Source organism: Carcharhinus amblyrhynchos, chromosome 31, assembly GCF_965287045.1.
Source record: "Carcharhinus amblyrhynchos chromosome 31, sCarAmb.v2.hapA, whole genome shotgun sequence".
Classification (NCBI taxonomy): Eukaryota; Metazoa; Chordata; class Chondrichthyes; order Carcharhiniformes; family Carcharhinidae; genus Carcharhinus; species Carcharhinus amblyrhynchos.
In genome coordinates, this window is record NC_137354.1 from 16,918,070 (window position 1) to 16,938,667 (window position 20,598).

The following is a 20,598-nucleotide window of genomic DNA, read 5'->3' on the forward strand; positions in this document are numbered from 1 at the left end:
CTCGATACTAAGATTGAAGCGAGATCTTCAGCCCACGGTCTGCGAGAATGCAAGGGTTCAAGGTCTGCCAAAACCCGGAACTGGTGATTCTTGCTGGTGAGATTGTGACCTCCGATTTTCGACGGTCCTCAACTCTTATCAAAGTAAACTTCTTAGTGCCAGAGAGCTTGTTTGATAACTCTTAAGACTTATCATGCCAATAAAAATATACTTACATGGGAATGAACACAACCTAATCTCTTCTGGTGAATTTAATGGATATATCATGAGCTATAACATATTGGTACAACAAATTGGGGAGGAGGCATGGTGGCACAATGGTTAGCACTGCTGTCTCACAGCTCATGGGATCTGGGTTCGATTCCTGGCTTGGGTCATTGTCAGTGTGGAGCTTGCACATTCTCCCTGTGTCTGCGTGGGTTTCCTCTGGGTGATCTGGTTTTCTCCCACAGTCCAGAGATGTGCAGATTAAATGGATTGGCCATGCTAAATTGCCCCTAGAATCAGGGGGATTAGCAAGGTACGTGTGTGATGTTCTGGGGAATAGGGCCTGGGTGGGATTGTGGTTGGTGCAGACCTGATGGGCCAAATGGCCTCCTTCTGCACTGTAGGGAATCTGTGGGGTTCTATGATAATAGTTTATAATGAGCTCAAATAGCAAAGTAACACTGACTATCCCTTATGGTATTCCTGTCTCTTTTTCAGATACTCCATCCAGACAAAGCCAGTCATTAAGGTAAGAAGTGGGTGGCTCGGTGTCACAGTGGTTTGCGCTGCCACCTCGCAGTGCCAGGAACCCAGTCTGGTCTTGGGTCACTGTCTATGTGGAGTTTACACATTCTCCCCGTGTCTGCGTGGGTTTCCTCCGAGTGTTCTGGTTTCCTCCCACAGACTAAAGATGTGTGGGTTAGGTTGATTGGCCATGCTAAATTGACCCTAGTGTCAGGGGGATTAGCAGGGTAAAGATGTGTGGTTACAGGGATAGGGACTGGGTGGGATTGTTGTTGGTGCAGACTCAATGGGCTGAATGGCCTCCTTCTGCACTGTAGGGATTCTATGATTTCTATGAAGTGGACCATTGCTCAGAGTAATGACAGCATCAACTAGAATGTTCAGTAGAATAGTTTAGTCTGACCATTATGAAGTATTCACTAAAATATCACAGCTACACGCCTAGCTTGAATAATGTTTCACCGTCAAATTGTGTTTAACTGTGTTTTTAACATAAAGCAAAATACCTCAAAGTACTTCGCAGATGGAAAGAGGAAAGTAAATTGTCAACCAAGAAATAATGGGTGGGATTCTCCCATCTCGCACGTCCTGCCAGTGAGAATGGGGAGTTTGGCTGCCGTGCAGGATTCGAACCCACGTTTCATTAGCCTGGGCCTCTAGATTATGAGCCCAGAGAGGGTGTGGAGAAGATTCACCAGGATGCTGCCTGGGCTGGAGAGTTTCAGTGATGAGGAGAGGCTGGATAGGCTGGGGTTGTTCTCCTTACAGCAGAAAACATTGAAGTACAGAGGGACGGAGATAGGGTGGACGGGAAGAAACGTCTTCCCCTGAGTAGGGGGGTCAATAACCAGGCGACATAGATTTAAGGTAAGGAGGCAGGAGACTTGGAGAGGATTTGAGGAAAAACATTTACTCCCAGAGGGTGCTGGGAATCTGGAACTCTGCCTGAAAGGGTGGTAGAGGCAGGAACCCTCACACCATTTAATAAGCATTTAGGTGAGCTCTCGAAACATCATAGCAGAAAGGCTACGGACGAAATCGGATTAGAATAGCTTGATGACTGGCGCGCACACACAATGGGCCGAAGAACCTCTTTCAGTTCTATTCTATTCTATCCTATTCTATTCCATTCCACTGTATTTTATTCTATTGTCATTGTATAGTGCACAAATACAAACACAATGAAAAGTGAGCTTGTACGCTCCAAAGATACAAAGAAAAAAAGCAAATGCAAGTAGTCATTATAAAATAGTGCCAATAGTTATTAAGTGTATCCATGTATATTGCACAGTGTTGAGCTGGGTAACAGCTCTGGGGAAGAAGCTGCTCTTGAACCTGGTCATACGGACTCCAATGTATCTGTAGCACCTCCTTGATGGCAGGGGAGGCAAACAGTCTGTGGCAGGGAAGGGTGCGACCTGTGGTGATGCGGGAAGATCTCTGCAGGCAGTGTTTGTGATCATTGTCCTGGAAGGCTGGTAGCTGGGTGCCAATCATGTATTTGACTACCCGCTGCAGAGCTTTCCAATCAGAAATGGAGCAACTGCTGTACCACACCATAATGGATGGCATGGTGGCACAATGGTTAGCACTGTTGCCTTACAGCGCCAGGGACCTGGGTTCGATTCCCGGCTTGGGTCAGTCTGTGTGGAATCTGCACGTTCTCCCTGTGTCTGTGTGGGTTTCCTCCGGGTGCTCTGGTTTCCTCCCACAGTCCGAAAGATGTGCAGGTTAGGTGCATTGGCCGTGCTAAATTCTCCCTCGGTGTACCTGAACAAGCACCGGAGTGGGCGGATTTTCATTGTAACTTCATTGCAGTGTTAATGTAAGCCTACTTCTTAATAAATAAAATAAATAAACTAATGCAGTTCAACAAGATGCTCTTGATTTTGCATTGGTGAAAGAATCTGTGGGGAGAGGTTGCCTGTCTTTAGTCTCCTCAGGAAGTATAGGAGCTGCTGAACCTTCCTCACTGGGGAGGAGGAACTGAGGGTCCACGAGAGGTTCTCCATCATGTGGATGCCTGGGTATTTAAAGCTGCAGACCCTTTCCACCTCTACCCCGTTGATGTAAGTAGGGGTGTGTGCGCTGCCTCTGTGCTGTAAAACTCTATGGGAGGATTTTCTTCATTCTCCTGTCCGTCAAGGGAATTGTACTGGGTGGGACACAAACCATGCAAAGGTCCGTTAACTTTGGACTGGATTTTCCAAACTTAGAAATATAGAAAGGTACAGCACAGTACAGGCCCTTCAGCCCTTGATGTTGTGTCGAGCTACGTCCAATCCCAAGATCAAGCTATCCCACTCCCTGTCATTCTGGTGTGCTCCATGTGCCTATCCAATAACCACTTGAAAGTTCCTAAAGTGTCCAACTCCACTATCACAGCAGGCAGTCCATTCCACACCCCAACCACTCTCTGAGTGAAGAGCCTACCTTGGACACCCCTCCTATATCTCCCTCCATGAACCTTAAAGTTATGCCCCCTCGTAACAGCTACATCCACCCAAGGAAATAGTCTCTGCACGTCCACTCTATCTATCCCCCTCATCATCTTATAAACCTCTATTAAGTTGCCTCTCATCTTCCTCTGCTCTAAAGAGAAAAGCCCCAGCTCCCTCAACCTTTCCTCATAAGACCTGCCCTCCAAACCAGGCAGCATCCTGGTAAATCTCCTCCGCACTCTCTGCAATGCTTCCACATCCTTCTTATAGTGAGGTGACCAGAACTGCTCACAATATTCCAAATGTGGTCTCACCAAGGTCCAGTATATTTTGCAGCATAACCCCACGGCTTTTAAACTCAAACCCCCTGTTATTAAACGCTAACACACTATAAACCTTCTTCACGGCTCTATCCACTTGAGTGGCAAACCTTGGGTCACCAGAAAATCCTGCCCTATGACTCTAGCATCTCCCCCTAAATGTCCACGCTCACCATCGAGCCTAATGTGTGTTCAAACAGCATCTCACCTGCAGGCTCTCACCCCTGTGAAGGAGCCATTGGGAGAGACATGGTTAAATAACTGCTGAGAAAATGCCAATAGACCAAAGGAAAGCCTGACCTTGGTTAAAATTAAATAACCAGCTAGTGACTGCATCAGTCTATTTCAGGAACCACTCATCATGGCTATATTGCGGTGATTAATCCTGTCCTCAGCCTTCTCCTGTGGTAAGTTCAGGTTTTAAGAGCAATATAACTCCGCTTTCAGAGTGATTAGCTCTGGGGCCCGGCTCAACAGTAACAGAAGCTTAGGTTGGGTGGAGAAATTTGATCGGATTCTATGTCACTGACTCCGGTTAATTGATTGCACAACTACGTTAGTGTGAGACTTTGCCACTGTTTTTACTCCCCCTGCCAGCTCCTATGGCTGTCTAACCACTACCACTGTAAAAAAAGTTAAAAGTTTATTTATTAGTCTGACAAATAGGCTTACATTAAGACTGTAATGAAGTTACTGAGAAAACCCCATAGTCGCCACACTGAGAGAGAATTTAGCGTGGCCAATCCACCTAACGCGCACATCTTTGGAGTGTGGGAGGAAACTGGGACACTCGGAGGAAACCCACGCAGATACAGAAAGAACTTGCAGACTCCACACAGACAGTGATCCAAGCCAGGAATCGAACATAAGAACGTAAGAAATAGGAGCAGGAGTAGGCCATCTAGCCCTTCGAGCCTGCCCCGCCATTCAATAAGATCATGGCTGATCTGAAGTGGATCAGTTCCACTTTCCCGCTTTCTCACCATAACCCTTAATTCCTTTGTCTATCAGAAACCTATCTACCCGTGACTTATATATATTTAGCGAGGTAGCCTCCACCACTTCAATGAGCAGAGAATTCCAAAGATTCACCACCCTCTGAGAGAAGAAGTTCCTCCTCAACACTGTTCCAAATTGACTCCCCCTTATTTTGAGGCTGTGCCCTCTAGTTCTTGTTTCCTTTCTAAGTGGAAATAATCTCTCTGCCCCTACCCTGTCTAGCCCCTTCATTATCTTATATGTCTCTATAAGATCCCCCCTCAGCCTTCTAAACTCCAACGAGTACAGGCCCAATCTACTCAATGTCTCCTCATAAGCTCGGAGGAACTCGGGTCCCTGGCGCTGCGAGGCAGTAGTGCTAACCACCGTGCTGTCCTTGAAGAGACTCAGTCTTTAAGAGTTAAGAAAGGAAGGGAATCGGAGCAGCTTTAGCTTAGCAATGAGGAGAAGTGGGAGTTCCTGGAATTGAGAGTAGTGTGTCGGCAACGCTGCCAAAGGAAAGATTTCCCATTATATTGTGTAGCATTACCCCGGCCAATTGCAATCTTTATTTATATTGCTAATGTTTCAATACAAGGCAAATCTGAGTGGTCTGGCCTGTGGATATTATTGGAACCTTGACAACTGATGTATCACGCCAACAGCAATTGGATAGAATGGATTCTGGGACGAGGCACATTGGCCACTCCTTCAGTAACTAGTAAAAAATGATTAATCTGCTAAAATCATTAAAGGCCACCATTTTTATTTACCAAATAACTGAGCACAGCTCGCAGTAAGAATGCAAGATAAAGACTGCATTCAGCACTGGCCGCTAATCTCACACTGCTGTCAACGTACTCCAGCTGCAAGGCCAGTTATTTTTGGGTTTACTAGTCCGAAACTCCGACACTAAATTGGACACAAGTTTCCCTGAATCAGGCAGGCAGCTTCAGAGAATATGGAGATATACTTTGTTTGCCACGGTGACGTTGCCAATCAGTAAAAAATAAATACATCTGAACAAGTCTTTTCCGAGTTGGAAAGGAAAATTGTTCCCTCACGGATCGTGGCTCTTCTGCGAAGCGGATTGGTTTACAGAGAGTCGGATCATTCCAGGCTTTGTAATGGGAGTGAGATGTTCCGTACAATATCCCACTGCTGAGGTGAAGACGTCTCCGCTTGAAACCACAAAACTTCAATTGCTATGAAGTGAGCCAAAGAAGGGGGCCATTCAGCACATCTTGTTCATGCCAACCTACATGCCCTTTCTAATCCCATCTTCCTGCACATGACCCATAGCCCTGCAATTTGCAGAACTAAAACTGCAGATCCAGGTGCTTTTGGAACAAGTTTAGCATCTGTGCCTCCACCACTAACTCAGGTAGTGAATTCCAGACACCCATCACTCTCTGCGTAAAAAGATTTTTCCTCGTGTGCTCTCTCCTGCCACTTAGCTTAAATCTTTGACCCCTGGTTTTTGATCTCTCTGCTAAGGGAAACAGGTTCCTTCTATCTACTCTATCTCTATTGGGGCGGCGTGGTGACACAGTGGTCAGCACTGCTATCTCACACAGCGCCAGGGACCTGGTTTCGATTTCCAGCTTAGATCTGTCTGTGCAGAGTCTGCATGTTCTCCCACGTGTCTGCATGGGTGTTCCGGTTTCCTCCTACTCTACAAAGATTGGCCATGCTGAGTTGTCCCTTAGTGCCCTAAGCTGTGTAGATTAGATGGATGAGCCATGGGAAATGTGTGGAGTTATAGGGAGAGGGCATGGTTAAGTTATTCTGTCAGAGAGTCGGTGCAGGCTCGATGGGCTGAATGGCCTCTTTTGCGCTTTATGATTCTGCTTCTATGAACAGATACGTCCTTCCTGAAATGTGGTGACCAGAACTGCACACAGGACTCCAGGTGTGGGCTGCACCAGTATCTTATAGAGTTCCATCCCTACTTTTCCATTCTGTCAATGAAGGAGAGCGTTCTAGATGTCTTTCTCCCAACTTTTGGGGCTGAATCTTCAGGAAAGCTGAGAAAGGATTTGGACAGTGTCCAAAAATTCCAGAGCCAGCGACGTGTCAGTTTCCCTGGCACCAGCTTGGCAAACGAACAGTTAAATAAATAAAGCAACAAGCTCAACAGAATAAAGCAGGAAGAATACAGATCCCTGGCAACAGTATTGTTGCAGCCAATGCACTGAAGGAACAAGTGCCAGATTATAAATATTGTTCCCAGAGTACACGTAGACGATCTCTGGAGTATTTGAAACAACAAAACTCTTGCTACGTCGATTTGCCTTTTCTCGTTGAAAAGCAGAGTCTGAACATTGGCAGATCAGAATACTTTGGTTTTGGAATTGGATGAAGGGTGGCATGGTGGCACAGTGGTTGTGGCACTGCTGCCTCACAGTGCCAGGGACCTGAGTTCGATTCTCGGTTTGGTTCTCTATCTGCGTGGAGTCTGCGCATTCTCCCCGTGTCTGCGTGAGTTCCCTGCCAGGTGCTCCGGTTTCTTCCCACAGTCCGAAGCTGTACGGATTAGGGTGATTGGCCAGGCTGAGTTGACCCTTAACCCCACAAAAGCCCACTCGGAGGCAACTAGAGATGGGCAATAAATATGTGAGGTTATGGGAAGAGGGCCCGGGGGGGGGGTTGTGGTCAGTGCAGGTTCAGTGGGCCGAATGGCCTCCTTCTGCACTGTAGGGTTTCTAGGAATCTATGGGATTCTATGACAAGGAGGACGGGGAGTGGGTGGGGGAGGGTGTTGGTGTGGGATGAGGGGATTCAATCAAAATATGAGTGAGACTCAGACCAAGGCTGCAGCTCGATAGAAATGGCAAACTGCGTGTTACACTGGCTGAAGACAACGGCTCAGTGTCATTATCCCAGTTTCATTAACGCAGTTCGCCCATCCCTCTCACATCCTGTGAGTCACTTTACATCGATTTTCTGACGGGTTTGCGGCCCAGGTATCAGGATTAAACCCAGACTCCTGAGCTCCCACCTGTTGGCGACCAAACCAACCACTCTTTCAGGCCGTGTCCTCCAGAACGGCCACCTCTTTACCCGCTGTCCTCTTAAGCATGGCGGGCAGGCTCTCAATGCTGCAGGACACTACCGGAAGGTCCAGCTCTTCCACAACCTCTACTGAGAGAGCTGGGTGCCAAGGACGCAAGCCAGAGACCACGAGGGCGCCTCAACACCAAGGGGCTCTGGCTGGACTGTATCCCCGTGGAGAGATCAATGGGATCAAAGATGGCAAACCCCCATTGGGACGATGAGGAGATCTCTCTATGGGATCCAGTTTAGTAAGAAGTCTCACAACACCAGGTTAAAATCCAACAGGCTTATTTGGTAGCACAAGCCACTAGCTTTAGGAGCGCTGCCCCTTCATCAGGTAACTGGGGGTTGGCAGCAGTGCTGCGAAAGCTTGTGGCTTGTGCTACCAAATAAACCTGTTGGGCTTTAGCCTGGTGCTGTGAGATTTCTTACCATGTTTCCCCCAGTCCAACATCATGGATCCAGCTTGGCCAGGGATGGCGATTTTTCATGCTTGTCACTGGGGCTTAGGGCCTCAGGTCTCATGCAGTGTTGGGAGCGGGCTCATGGAACAGTGTCCACTGTACAATACTATAAAATCTCCCCAGTTGGAGCCTCAACAAGTGTAATTTTCTACCACTTTTGCGGAGCTGTTGCTGGGAAAGCTCCCTGAAAGTAGAAATGTGTCAAGGTGCCTTATCAATGCAGCTCACTACCACATTCCTGGCTCTCCCCACCTCCTAGCCCAGGGCTGGGAAAAATTCAGCCCATCATTTTTTTTCCCCTTTCCCAATAAGCGATTCCAGAGAAATTTCTGCGTGTGGTTCAAATGTGGAACTCCGTACCACATTGTTCAGTTGAGATTAGGTACATTGAATAGGGGTGCCCAGATAACCACACGAGAGAGAAAGGAATAAGAGGATAGACTGAGAGAGTGAGATAATGTGGAAGATGAAGAAGCTTGAGTGCAGCGCTAACACTACCAGGGAATCAGTGGCCTAGTGGTATTGTCGATGGGCTTAGTAATCAAGAGACCCAAGGTAATTCGCCAGGGTCCCCAGGTTCAAATCCCACCATGGCAGATGGTGAAATATGAATTTAATAAAACTGGAATTAACAGTCTAATAGTGACCATGAAACAATTGACGTAAAAAGCATGCTGGTTCACTAATATCCTTGAGGGAAGGAAATCTGCCATGGTCTGGCCTACATGTGACTCCAGAGCCACACAGCAATGTGGTTGACTCTTAATTAAAGTTCTTTTATTAGTGTCACAAGTAGGCTTACATTAACACTACAACGAAGTTAATGTGAAAATCCCCTAGTTGCCACACTCTGTTTGGGTCCACTAAGGGAGAATTTAGCACGGCCAATGCACCTCACCGGCATGTGGGAGGAAACCAGAGCACCCGGAGGAAACCCACGCAGACACGGGGAGAATGTGCAGTCTCCACGCAGACAGTGACCCAAGCCGGGAATCGAACCTGGGGTCCCTGGCACTGTGAGGCAGCTGTGTGAATCACTGTGCCACCGTACCGCCCACAAAAGCCCCCTCAAAGGTAATTAGAAATGGGTGAAGTTCTCTGGCTTCCCAGCCCAGGTGTTTCCCGCCAGTGGGAGGTGGTGTGTTGTTTGCTAGTGGCAGGGTTCTCCTGTCTTGCTGCAGTCAATGGGAATTCCCATCAATGTCCATCGCAGACAGGAGTGCGTTGCCGGCTGGACTGGAGAATCCGACCAGCATGAACATCCAGAGAATTCCGGCCATAATCTTTATCCGTCAATAGGTTGAAACAATAAAATCTTACTGAACCAATGGTACGCCTCTCATTCTATTGGAGAGCCTATTGCAATGACAGTTCTGGGACAGCACAGCCTCTATGGTGCTCTCCTGCACCCTAGTGAGAGAAAGGGAAAGTAGCAGGGATTGCCAGCATGGTACACGTAGCTTTCTGATCGTAAATCTGAGCACAAAGAACAGCGATCCCGAGCAGGAGCGTCTAGCTCAGGGAAGTTCCTTCATTCAGATGGAAAGCCGAGGAACCTGACCCTCAATCGCGCCGTGGCAGTTCGAGAGTTTCAATCCAGTTTTTCAGCTGTCTGCAAATTGGGGGGAAGATGATGGCATTGGAAAAAGCAATCATCAGAACGTCCTGAAGATCCAATTGTTTTACTGGTCATCTTCAGTGAAGAGAATCTTGCGTTGGATTGGCACACTGGTTAGCACTGCTGCCTCACAGCGCCAGGGACCCGGGTTTGATTCCCAGCTTGGGTCACTGTCTGTGTGGAGTTTGCACGTTCTCCCCGTGTCTGCGTAGATTTCCTCTGGGTGCTCTAGTTTCCTCCCACAATCCGAAAGACATGCCAGTGAGGTGCCTTGGCCATGCTAAATTCTCCCTCGCCCAAACAGGCACTGGAGTGTGGCAGCTGGGGGATTTTCACAGTAACTTCATTGCAGTCGACGTTTCATAGAGTTCAGATGGAGGCCATTTGGCCCATCGAATCTGCACTGACAATAATCCCATCTAGTCTCTATCCCTGTAACCCCACATGTTTACCCCGCTAATCTCTCTAACGTATGCATTCCAGGACACTAAGGGGCAATTTAGCATGGCCAATCCACCTAATCTGCACATCTTTGGACTGTGGGAGGAAACCGGAGCACCCGGAAGAAACCCACACAGACACGAGGAGAACGTGCAAATTCCACACAGACAGTGACCCAAGCCGGGAATCGAACCCGGGCCTCTGGAGCTGTGAGGCAGCAGTGCTAACCACCGTGACGAGCAAACAAATAAAAATCAACTTAACTGTGACCCCAGGTCCTCCCCGATCTGGCTGTTTCTTCGCCACCCTCTGAAGTGACCCAGTGGGCCAATCAGAAAAGCTACTTGGAAGAACGCTGTGAAAGATCTTGCCCCACACAAATGGCAGCCAGTCACAGAGAGGTCAAACCAGCAGGCCCTCTGGGCAAACCAGGACTGGGCAATACGAACCAGCCTTCTCCGCAACACCCCTAACTCTGAGGATTGAGAAAAAGCACAATGATTTCAAAGAGCACAGAAAAAAAGCCAAATTGTCAATTTCTGTGATGTGGAACTATGCAGTTTTCATTCCTCTTCCAGAGTGGATTTTCTTTTAGTTCAACGTTTGCCTTTTATCTTCAACATGTGAATTTTGTACAGTCAGAAGACCAATTGCCTGATCTATATCCTTGGAAGTACTGGCTCCACCATAGCATAATACATGAAGCATCATTTTATTGCTTAATTTTAATTTTATTTTATTAGTATCACAAGCAGACTTATGTTAACACTGCAATAGAGTCATAGAGGTTTACAGCATGAAAACAGGCCCTTCAGCCCAACTTGTCCATGTCACCCTTTTTTTAACCCCTAAGTTAGTCCCAGTTGTCCGCATTTAGAACATAAGAACATAAGAAATAGGAGCAGGAGTAGGCCATCTAGCCCTTCGAGCCTGCCCCGCCATTCAATAAGATCATGGCTCATATTCCTCTATACTCATCTTACCCATGTAACTGACTAAATGCGTTTTAAGACAAAATTGTACCCGCCTCTATGACTACCTCTGGCAGCTTGTTCCAGACACTCACCACTCTCTGTGTGAAAAAATTGCCCCTCTGGACCCTTTTGTATCTCTTCCCTCTCATCGTAAACCTATACTCTCTAGTTTTAGACTCCTCGACCTTTGGGAAAAGATAGTGACTATCTAGCTGTCTATCATTATTTTATAGACCTCTATATGATCACCCCTCAGCCTCCTCTGCTCCAAGGGAAAAAAGTCCCTGTCTATCCAGTAACTCAAAATATCAAGTCCCAATAGCGTACTAGTAAATCTTTTCCTCATTCTTTCTAGTTTAATAATATCCTTTCTATAGTAGGGTGACCAGAACCGCGTGGGTTTCCTCCAGGTATTCCAGTTTCCTTCTACAGTCCGAAAGACGTGCTGGTTGGGTGAAGTTACTGTGAAAATCCCCTAGTCACCCTATTCCGGCACCTGTTCGGCTCCACTGAGGGAGAACTTAGCACGGCCAATGCACCTAATCAGCACGCCTTTCGGACTGTGGGAGGAAACCGGAGCACCCGGAGGAAACCCACGCAGACACAGAGAGAATGTGCAGACTCTGCACAGACAGTGACTCAAGCTGGGAATCGAACCCAGGTCCCTGGCGCTTTTCCGAGGCAACAGAAAGTCTGGACGGAGTCGGTGGCTCGGGCGGGTCGGTTGGTTTGTGTGATGGACTGGGCTTCGTTCACAACCCTTTGTAGTTTCTTGCGGTCTTGGTCAGAGCAGGGACCGTACATGCTGCCTCCCCACCTTCCCTACCACACCCCACCCCCACCACCCCTACTCCCACCCCACCCCCTCCTCCACGTAACATTTGAACTCTACACTGAGAGGGGCAGGAGTGTAGGAGGAGGAGTGGGTCATCGGAGATCTGTTCTGCAATTAATCAGATCATAGCTGATCTGTGGTTTAACTGGACAATTCAAGTTTCAGTCAGGGTTTAAAGTCCCTGTTTTCCCCAAGAATTAATTCAGCAACTCTTTTAGATTCTGGGAATGATAATTAATTAAAATGAATTGATACAGACCTTCCTCGTATTAACCCTGAAATAAACCATGTTCTATCTGTACTGGAGGATGTTCTCCCTGCTGTCTTCTACAGATCAGTCAGAATCCCCAGACTGAACTTTTCTCAATCATCGATTAACACGCACTTTATTCTCACCACTGCTTTTCTCTCCTCTATCGATTACTTTCGTGACATTGCTAATGCATTTATAAAGTCTCGCGGATGAGCATGCATTTAAATAGCACCTTCAGCGTGTCCCAGGGAGCTTCATAAGCAGGCACAGGGAAACTGCTGGGTGCATAACCAAGACATAATCAGTTTTATTAATGCTCCGTCTGCAGTATTCACGGATGGAATTTCTCTGAGGAGGCAACTTCTAACCGCAAGGATTTTAGTGCCAGTGATAGGAAGGAAGAATCTCTGGAAATTTACTGCAGTTGGTTTTCTGACGAAGCTGCTCTAATTGAGGCGGGGGTATTGTCACTGGACTAGCAACCCAGAGGCTCAGCTGAGGGTATGCTGGCTGGAACTCTATCGTAGTCGTGATGTAGATGTGCCGGCGTTGGACTGGGGTAGACACAGTAAAAAGTCTGACAACACCACGCTTAAGTCTAACCGATTTATTTGACAGTAAACTCACAAGCTTTTGGGGTTTGTCCCTTCGTCAGGTGAATGGCCATAAATAAATCGGTTGGACTTAAACCTGGTGTTGTCAGACTTTTTACTGGAACTCTATCACCAAGGAATCAGAGACGGGGGGAGGCTCGTAGAACAGAAATGTCCATTCTCCCCAGATATGATTTTACAACCTCTACAAATTTCACCAGCTGCTGTGACGGGTTTCAAAGCCAGAACTTCACCCTGGGGTCTCTGGATTACTAACCCAGCAGCAATACCACTGCGCCACCACCATATTCTTTGGAGTAAACCTTGGCAAATGGTAGCACTGTGATTAGTACTGCTGCCTCGCAGCACCGGGGATCAGAGAGATTTGATGTATACAATAAAGAAACTGTCGCTTGCACCAATATTTGAAGGTGAAAAGGATGTCTGTGCGCTAAAGGAACTGAGGCAAGGAACAACAGAAGTGAGGCAAGTCTTGGTATTGGAGGTGGCTTCGAATGAGTTCGCTCAAATCAAAATTAGCGTATTCATTAATTAATAACAGAACGTACTTTAACCAGTTAAACCATTGGTCGAGAGTGTTCCTTTCCCTTAAAGTTATAAAAGCAGGAAAAGACCAAGCGATCAGTATCTTATTTTAACACATTACATTTTATATTACAGAGAAGAGAGGAACAGAATTGTCCACAGCTAAAAGTGGCGGGAGCCGTGAAGAGGGTGTAAAAATCAAGATTCCACTTTCTTGCAAGAAGAAGTAAACCACCATCTCCAGTTACCATCTTTGATTCATTATCGGATATTACATCGAATTGCAAAGAATGTAATAGCGCTGAAGCAGGCCGTTCGGCCCAAGCAGTCCCTTGTCAGCATTGATGTCCCACTCCAAACTCCTTCCATTCATCCTCACCTGTCTCCATCAACATAACCCTGCATTGCCGCCTCCCTCACTTCCTCTAGTCTCTAATCAAATGCCATTCATCTCAACCTTTTCTTGTGCGAATGAGTACCACCTTCACACCACTCCCTGGAAAAGGAGGTGGCACAACGGTGAGCGCTGCTGCCTCACAGCACCAGGGACTCAGGTTCAATTCTGGCCTTGGGTCACCATCTGTGTGAAGTTTGCACGTTCTCCCCATGTCTGCGTGGGTTTCCTCCGGGTGCTCCACTTTCCTCCCACAGTCCAAAGATCTGTCGGTTAGGTTGATTGGCCATGCTAAACTGGGGGGATTAGCAGGGTAAATATGTGGAGTTACGGGATAGGGCCTGGGTGGGGTCATTACTGGTACAGGCTTGAATGGGCCGAATGGCCTCTTTCTGCACTGAAGGGATTCTCTGATTCTGAAATCTCCATACAATTTCTGAATATCTAATGTTCGTCAGCTTGAGATTTGTTGACAACCATGTTACACATTCCTGTCATATATCCTATACTACTTTCAAACCGTGCTATGGGACTGACATAAGGCTGTATATGACCATATCTGGTCGCTAAATAGCCATATGGACCAATTCTTCATACACAATTTCCAGTCAGATTTTATTCCTGGAGATAATTAAGCAGGATCAGGGGAACTGCCTTAAGAAATAGATTTTGGGTTAACCCCCATTGGACAGCATGGTTAACACTGCTGCCTCATAGCACCAGGGACCTGGGTTCAATTCTGGTCTCGGGTCACTGTCAGTGCAGAGTCTGCACTTTCCCCTGCTGGCTTTCCTCCAGGTGCTCCGGTTTCCTCCCATGCTCCAAAGATGTTGGGTTAGGTTGATTGGCCGTGCCACATTGACCCTAGTGGTAGCGGGATTAGCAGGGTAAATAAGGGTTAAAAGAATAGCATCTGTGTGGGGTTGTGTTCAGTACAGACTCGATGGGCCGAATAGCCTCCTTCTGTACTGTAGGGACTGTGTGATTATTTTCCTTGATGTTTCATTTTCACAGGTAGCTTTACCCCACTGCTATGCTGCCATCACTTTAATCTTGTCCCTGGTCACCAGTGCCGAAGCTACAGTCTGCTTGTCAACGCTACTGGGAGACAAACATACCCCCAGGTGATTTGTATATACGAAGTATCAAAGAGTCATAGAGATATACGGCACAGAAATAGGCCCTTTGGCCCAACTCGTCCCTGCTGGCCAGGTTTGCTATGCTGAACTAGTCCCATTTGCTTGCATTTGAACTCATATCTCTCTAACCCATACCTTTCCCAGCTTTGTACCTGTCCAAATGTCTTTTCAATGTTACAATTGTACCCACCTCTACCACCTCCTCATTCCATATAGCCTCTGTGTCCCTTTTAAATCTTTCCCCTCTCACCTTTAAACTTATGCCCTCTAGTTTTGGACTCCCCCTACCCTGGGGGTAGAGACCTTGGGTGACAGTTGCGCTTGCCCCAAAACCATAAAATCCCACCCCCAGCTCAACGGACCTTTGCACGGCTTGGTCTCCTACCCTCTGAGCCGCTACGGCGGCTGGGACAGGAAGGTTCCAGCCCTTGGCTATGCACCTTATCTGTGTACCTGCACAAGTGGAGCTCCAGCAGTCTGGCGGAATGGCCTGTTCTGTGCGATGAATACTGTGTAGCCCTGTCCCCTGCACTGAAAACCTTGTAAAGACAGGCATTCAAAATGTGGCAGGATGACTCCTGACTAATATTTAGCCATTATTTCGGAATGCTGTGTTCATTGATCGTCTCTCCATTGGTTAAGGTGGCACGAGGTTTTTTTTTTACTGTAGATATTTGATATTTTGTAAATAGGTGACCCCAGAACAAGAAGTTTCCTATTCCCTTCGTTCAGTGTTAGCATTATTGCTTGTCATATCACGCGAGATTGAGCCATCTCTGCTTTGTGTTGGTAAATGTAAGATTAATTAGCTGTATAATCGTCAACATGAACATTTATATCTACAGCAGAATTATTGTATTGTGAATAATGGGATATAAAAAAGCAATTTAATTACAGAGCCAAGACTTGATGCGTTATTCCCTACAGCGCACTGCACCCCAGCAGTAATCATAACTTTCTTCCACACGCTCTCATTGCTGATTCTATACGGTTCAAACTATCTCGTACTCTCATCTCGCCCTGGGTAATTTCTGCATTGTTGATCATTAGTCTACTTTTAGTGGGCGGAATTCTCCCACTAAGTCTCACGGCAGTTTCTTGTCTGTGTTTCCCACTGCGGGCGCTGATGGGAAAGCACATGAGATTTTCCAGCCTCCCAGCCGTGTGTTTCCTGCCAGGTGCGTTGTTTGCTAGCAGCGGGATTCTCTGGAATTCCCATTCACGTCACCCCATTCCAGTGGGCAACACGCGGGCAGGATTGTGCTGACGGCGGGGCTGGAGAATCCCAGCGGCATGAACGGCTGGAAAAATTCCACATCTTCCGTCCCCGACCCTGATTAATTATGCATCCAGGTGAGTTTGCACCATCTTCTGTGGAAGGAATGGTTTGACGACCCATGTCCTGCCATCAGGCTCGAGTGCCACATTGTAAATGTGCCCGAGTCCCAACATCACTGAGCCACTGCTGAAGAAAGAAGACACATCTCCTCAAGAACAGGTCAGGGGGCAGGGATACTGTGGTGAGTGAGTCACCTCCTGCCTCCCCAAAGCCGGTACACCATCTACAAGGCACAAGAGTGTGGCGGAATAATCTCCACTGGATGAGTGCAGATCCAACTCAAGAATCATAGATCCATAAAATCCCTACAGCACAGAAAGAGGCCATTCAGCCCATCGAATCTGCACTGATCACAATCCCACCCAGGCCCTATCCCCATAACCCCACTTACTTAGACTACTCAGCCCCTGGCACTAAGAAGCAATTTAGCACGGCCAATCAACCTAACCCACACATCTTTGGATTGTGGGAGGTAACTGGAGCACCCGGAGGAAACCCACGCAGGCACGGGGAGAATGTGCAGACTTCGCACAGACAGTCACCCCAGCCGGGAATTGAACCCAGGCCCCCGGTGCTGTGAGGCAGCAGTGCTAACCACTGTGCCACTGTGCCACCCTGCACCACCAAGAAGCTCAATGCCATCCAGGACAAAGCAACCTCACTTGAGCAGCACCCTCTCCAACACTGTAACATTCACACCCTTCACCAACGATGAACATTGGCAGCCAGATGTGCCATCTACAAGATGAGTTGCGGCAACTTACCAAGGCCCCATAGGCAGCACCTTCAAATTCCATGACCACTAACATCTAGAACAACAAGAGCAGCAGACCTGTGGGAGCACCACTATCTGGACATTCCCCTCCAAGCCACTCACCATTCTAATTGGAATTATGTCACCATTCCCTCACTGTTGTGGGGTCAAAATCCTGGAACTCCTTCCCTAACAGCACTGTGGGAGTACCTACACCTCAAGGACTGCAGTGGGTTCAAGACGGTGGCTCATCACTCCTTCTAAAGGGCAATAGGGACGGGCAATAAATGCTGTCCTAGTCAGCAGCACCCACGTCCCATAAATTAATTAAGAGGATGGCTCTCAGGGAACCCGTTGAGGATGGAAACCGGGTACCCTTCATTTACACTTAAGATGAAAGGTCCTTCTGAAAGATACTCCCCCTAAACTCACCACCCTGGTGTTCCAGGGACCACAGTCACTGGCGACCACTGTCCTGAACTCTGAAAGCAACCCCAGTCCTTTTTCAGGTAAGTCCACACTTTTGGATCCTAAATTACTCTCAAACCACCCTATAGGACTGCTTGCTATATGTCCCATGCCTGGTCACTACGTGTTCTAGGTTCCAAATGTGCTCTGGACCCATGTGTTTTCCCACTGGCATTGTGGAGGATCGGGTGTCGGAGAGAATCCCAATTTGGGACTTCATTTGCATCCAATCAATGGGATGCAAACCAGTCTCTTGCTGGCCTCCAGCAAAATTCCTGATCCACTATGATGGGCAGCATGGGAAGATCCCACTGCAAATTCACGCCCGCACAAAACCAATTTTTGGGGCACTTGCCAAAATCTCTCCTCGGACCCACTGGTATGGGAGCATTCCGGAACATTTTGTGCCAATCAGCCTCTCCAATCCTAAGTTTCTTTTACAGGTGAAAAGAAGTTTTATTTTGCAAAACACTCGTATTGTGCACTTGTTATGCAGCAGTTGTAGAGAAGGGCGGCATGGTGGCACGGTGATTAGCACTGTTACCTCACAGCGCCAGGGCCCTCGATTCGATTCCCGGCTCGGGTCACTGTCTGTGCGGAGTTTGCACATTCTCCCTGTGTCGGCGTGGGTTTCGATTAATGACTCGAAGCATCGTCTCCCTTCAATTAACAAATGATCCTTTAACGTAATTAACAAATCACAGGTAGGCAGAAGTATGTAACTGAACTTATATTTTGCGTTCAAATGAGACAGAAACTTTGAATAATACATTTCATTAAGTTACAGGCTATCGAGAATTTAGAATTTGCAAGTTACATATATTTCATAGAATCCCTACATTGCAGAAGGAGGCCATTTGGCCCATCGAGTCTGCACCGACCACAATCCCAACCAGGCTCTATTCCCACAACCCCATGCATTTACCCTAGCTAAACCCCTTGACGCTAAGTAGCAATTTAGCACGGCTAATCCACCTAACCCACACAAATTTGGAGTGCGGGACGAAACCGGAGTACCTGGAAGAGACCCACGCAGACATGGGGAGAAAGTGCAAACTCCACAAGACAGTGACCCAAGCCGGGAATCAAACCTGGGTCCCTGGCACTGAGAGGCAGTAGTGCTAACCATTGTGCTGCCGTGCCGCTCCAGGTGATTCAGTTTCCTCCCACAATCCAAAGAGGTGCGGGTTAGGTTGATTGGTCATGCTAAATTGCCCCTTAATATTAGGGGGACTGGTTAGGGTAAATGCATGGGGTTATGGGGATAGGGCCTGGGTGGGATTGTGGTGGGTACAGATGCAATGGGCTGAATGGCCTCCTTCTGCACTGTAGGGAGTCTATGATTCTACGGGACATGGGTGTTGCTGGCTAATTTAATTTATTGCCATCCAAAACCAAATGCCGGCTGCATTAGGCCGTGTGGCCAATGCCAATTTGAACCTTGTACCTCCCGTGTAGTCTTCACTCCTGATCAGATGTTACACTGATTGACGAGGCGTCTGCCTGCTTCTGTTGGGAGTGTTGTTCCGTTTTGAAAACTTCACCCTGGTGGGAAGCATGGGATAAATTAAAATGAGTTAATTTTTTTCTTCACTGCTACCCACTCCACGGTAATTCAAGCTGCATGTATCATGCTGGGGTCTGACTGTATCACTAATCCCTTAACCGATATTCTGGAAAGACTTAATGGACTGAGTCATAAAAAGGAAAGTGACTGGGCAAGTTTTCTGCTTCTATTCCTGTAATTGTGTTTTTGAAGAACGGTGATTTAGGTCCTGACTAATCAGTTTGGTCAAACCTTGCTCTGTTTTGAGTGCTTCCTTGCAAAGTACATTGAAAGACCTTTGGTCTGTTGGATGGACAAGTGGTGTACATTCTTACACGTTACAGTATTCACATCCTGTGTTCCATTCAGATGCAGCAATGACAAAGCACACTTGAGGTAAAGCCACGTCCTGATGCTTAGATAATTGCTGTTCTCCTGTCTCATTGTCCAAATTCAGATTGCCATGCAAATCTGTAAGGGTTCACGCACCAACCGACTCAAGACCAGCTTCTTCCCTGCTGCCGTCAGGCTTTTGAATGGACCCACCTTGCATTAAGTTGATCTTTCTCTCCACTCTAGCTATGACTGTAACACTACATTCTGCACACTCTCCTTTCCTTCTTTACAAACAGTATGCTTTGTCTCTGTAGTGCACAAGAAACAATACTTTTCACTGTATACTAATATGTGTGATAATAATAAATCAAATCAAATCAAGGGCATAACCTATTTGCCTTGAACACAGATCTTGATCCGAAATGAGAACTGAGCCAAACAGGCCTTTCTAGGTTAAAACTACAACAATGAAATAAAAGCAAAGAGCTGGTGTACAATGGGAAATTGGCATGGGACTGTCTTGGTTCTTTTCTTGTATTTAAAACCATTATGCTCCTCAAGTAGCCAGACAAAGCCATGGAGTGGTTTCAAGGTGATTTATTGACACACTGCAGCGCAACAGAGCTGATCTAACATTCAGACCCATCAGAGTGAGAAAATACATAAGCAATTATAGTTTCAACTTTGATTACAAGTAATTAACAATCACATTTTCGAACTTATCTCTATCCACTCACAGTTATTGATTAAGGTTATATCTGGTATTGTGTCCAATTATTTGTTATATGATCAAGCAATGATAGCTACATCTCCGAACAATGGTATATCAACCTTCCTTTCCCTTGGTCCTTGTTCTAATGCTCAAACATGAGCTGCAATTGCACATTGTTCAATTAAATGGTCCTTGACTCTCACTTGGGTCTGCTTTAATCAGGACCTGTGGTTTTCACATATTTTCCTCCGTGTCACTGAAATGCCCCTGTCTACATGAATCTGATGAAGTAGAAATGGTTGAGACCTTCAAGTTTTTAGGTGTCCAGATTACCAACAACCTCTCCTGGTCCCCCCCCACCCCCCATGCCAACGCTAGAGTTCAGAAAGCCCACCAATGCCTCTACTTTCTCAGAAGACTAAGGAAATTTGGCATGTCCGCTACGACTCTGACCTAATTCTACAGATGCACCATAGAAAGCATTCTTTCTGGTTATATCACAGCTTGGTATGGCTCCTGCTCTGACCAAAACCACAAGGAACTACAAAGGGTCAGTAAATAAAGCCCAGTCTATTACTCAGACCAGACTCCCATCCATTGATACTGAGTACACTTCCCTCAGAAAAGCAGTCAGCATAATCAAGGACCCTATGCATAT

At 47.0% G+C, this 20,598-nt stretch overlaps 1 protein-coding gene across 2 annotated transcripts in view; it reads left to right on the plus strand.

Moving 5' to 3' along the window:
- Positions 1–15,681, plus strand: part of LOC145360544 (transmembrane protein 273-like) — a 56,833-nt gene extending 41,152 nt beyond the window's left edge. For both annotated transcript variants that reach the window (XM_080215815.1, XM_080215816.1), the window contains exons 4-5: positions 706–736; positions 13,388–15,681. In XM_080215815.1, the coding sequence (XP_080071941.1) occupies positions 706–736; positions 13,388–13,418 (62 nt within the window). In that variant the 3' untranslated portion in view covers positions 13,419–15,681. The remainder of the gene's footprint in view (positions 1–705; positions 737–13,387) is intronic.
- Positions 15,682–20,598: the final 4,917 nt, after the last annotated feature.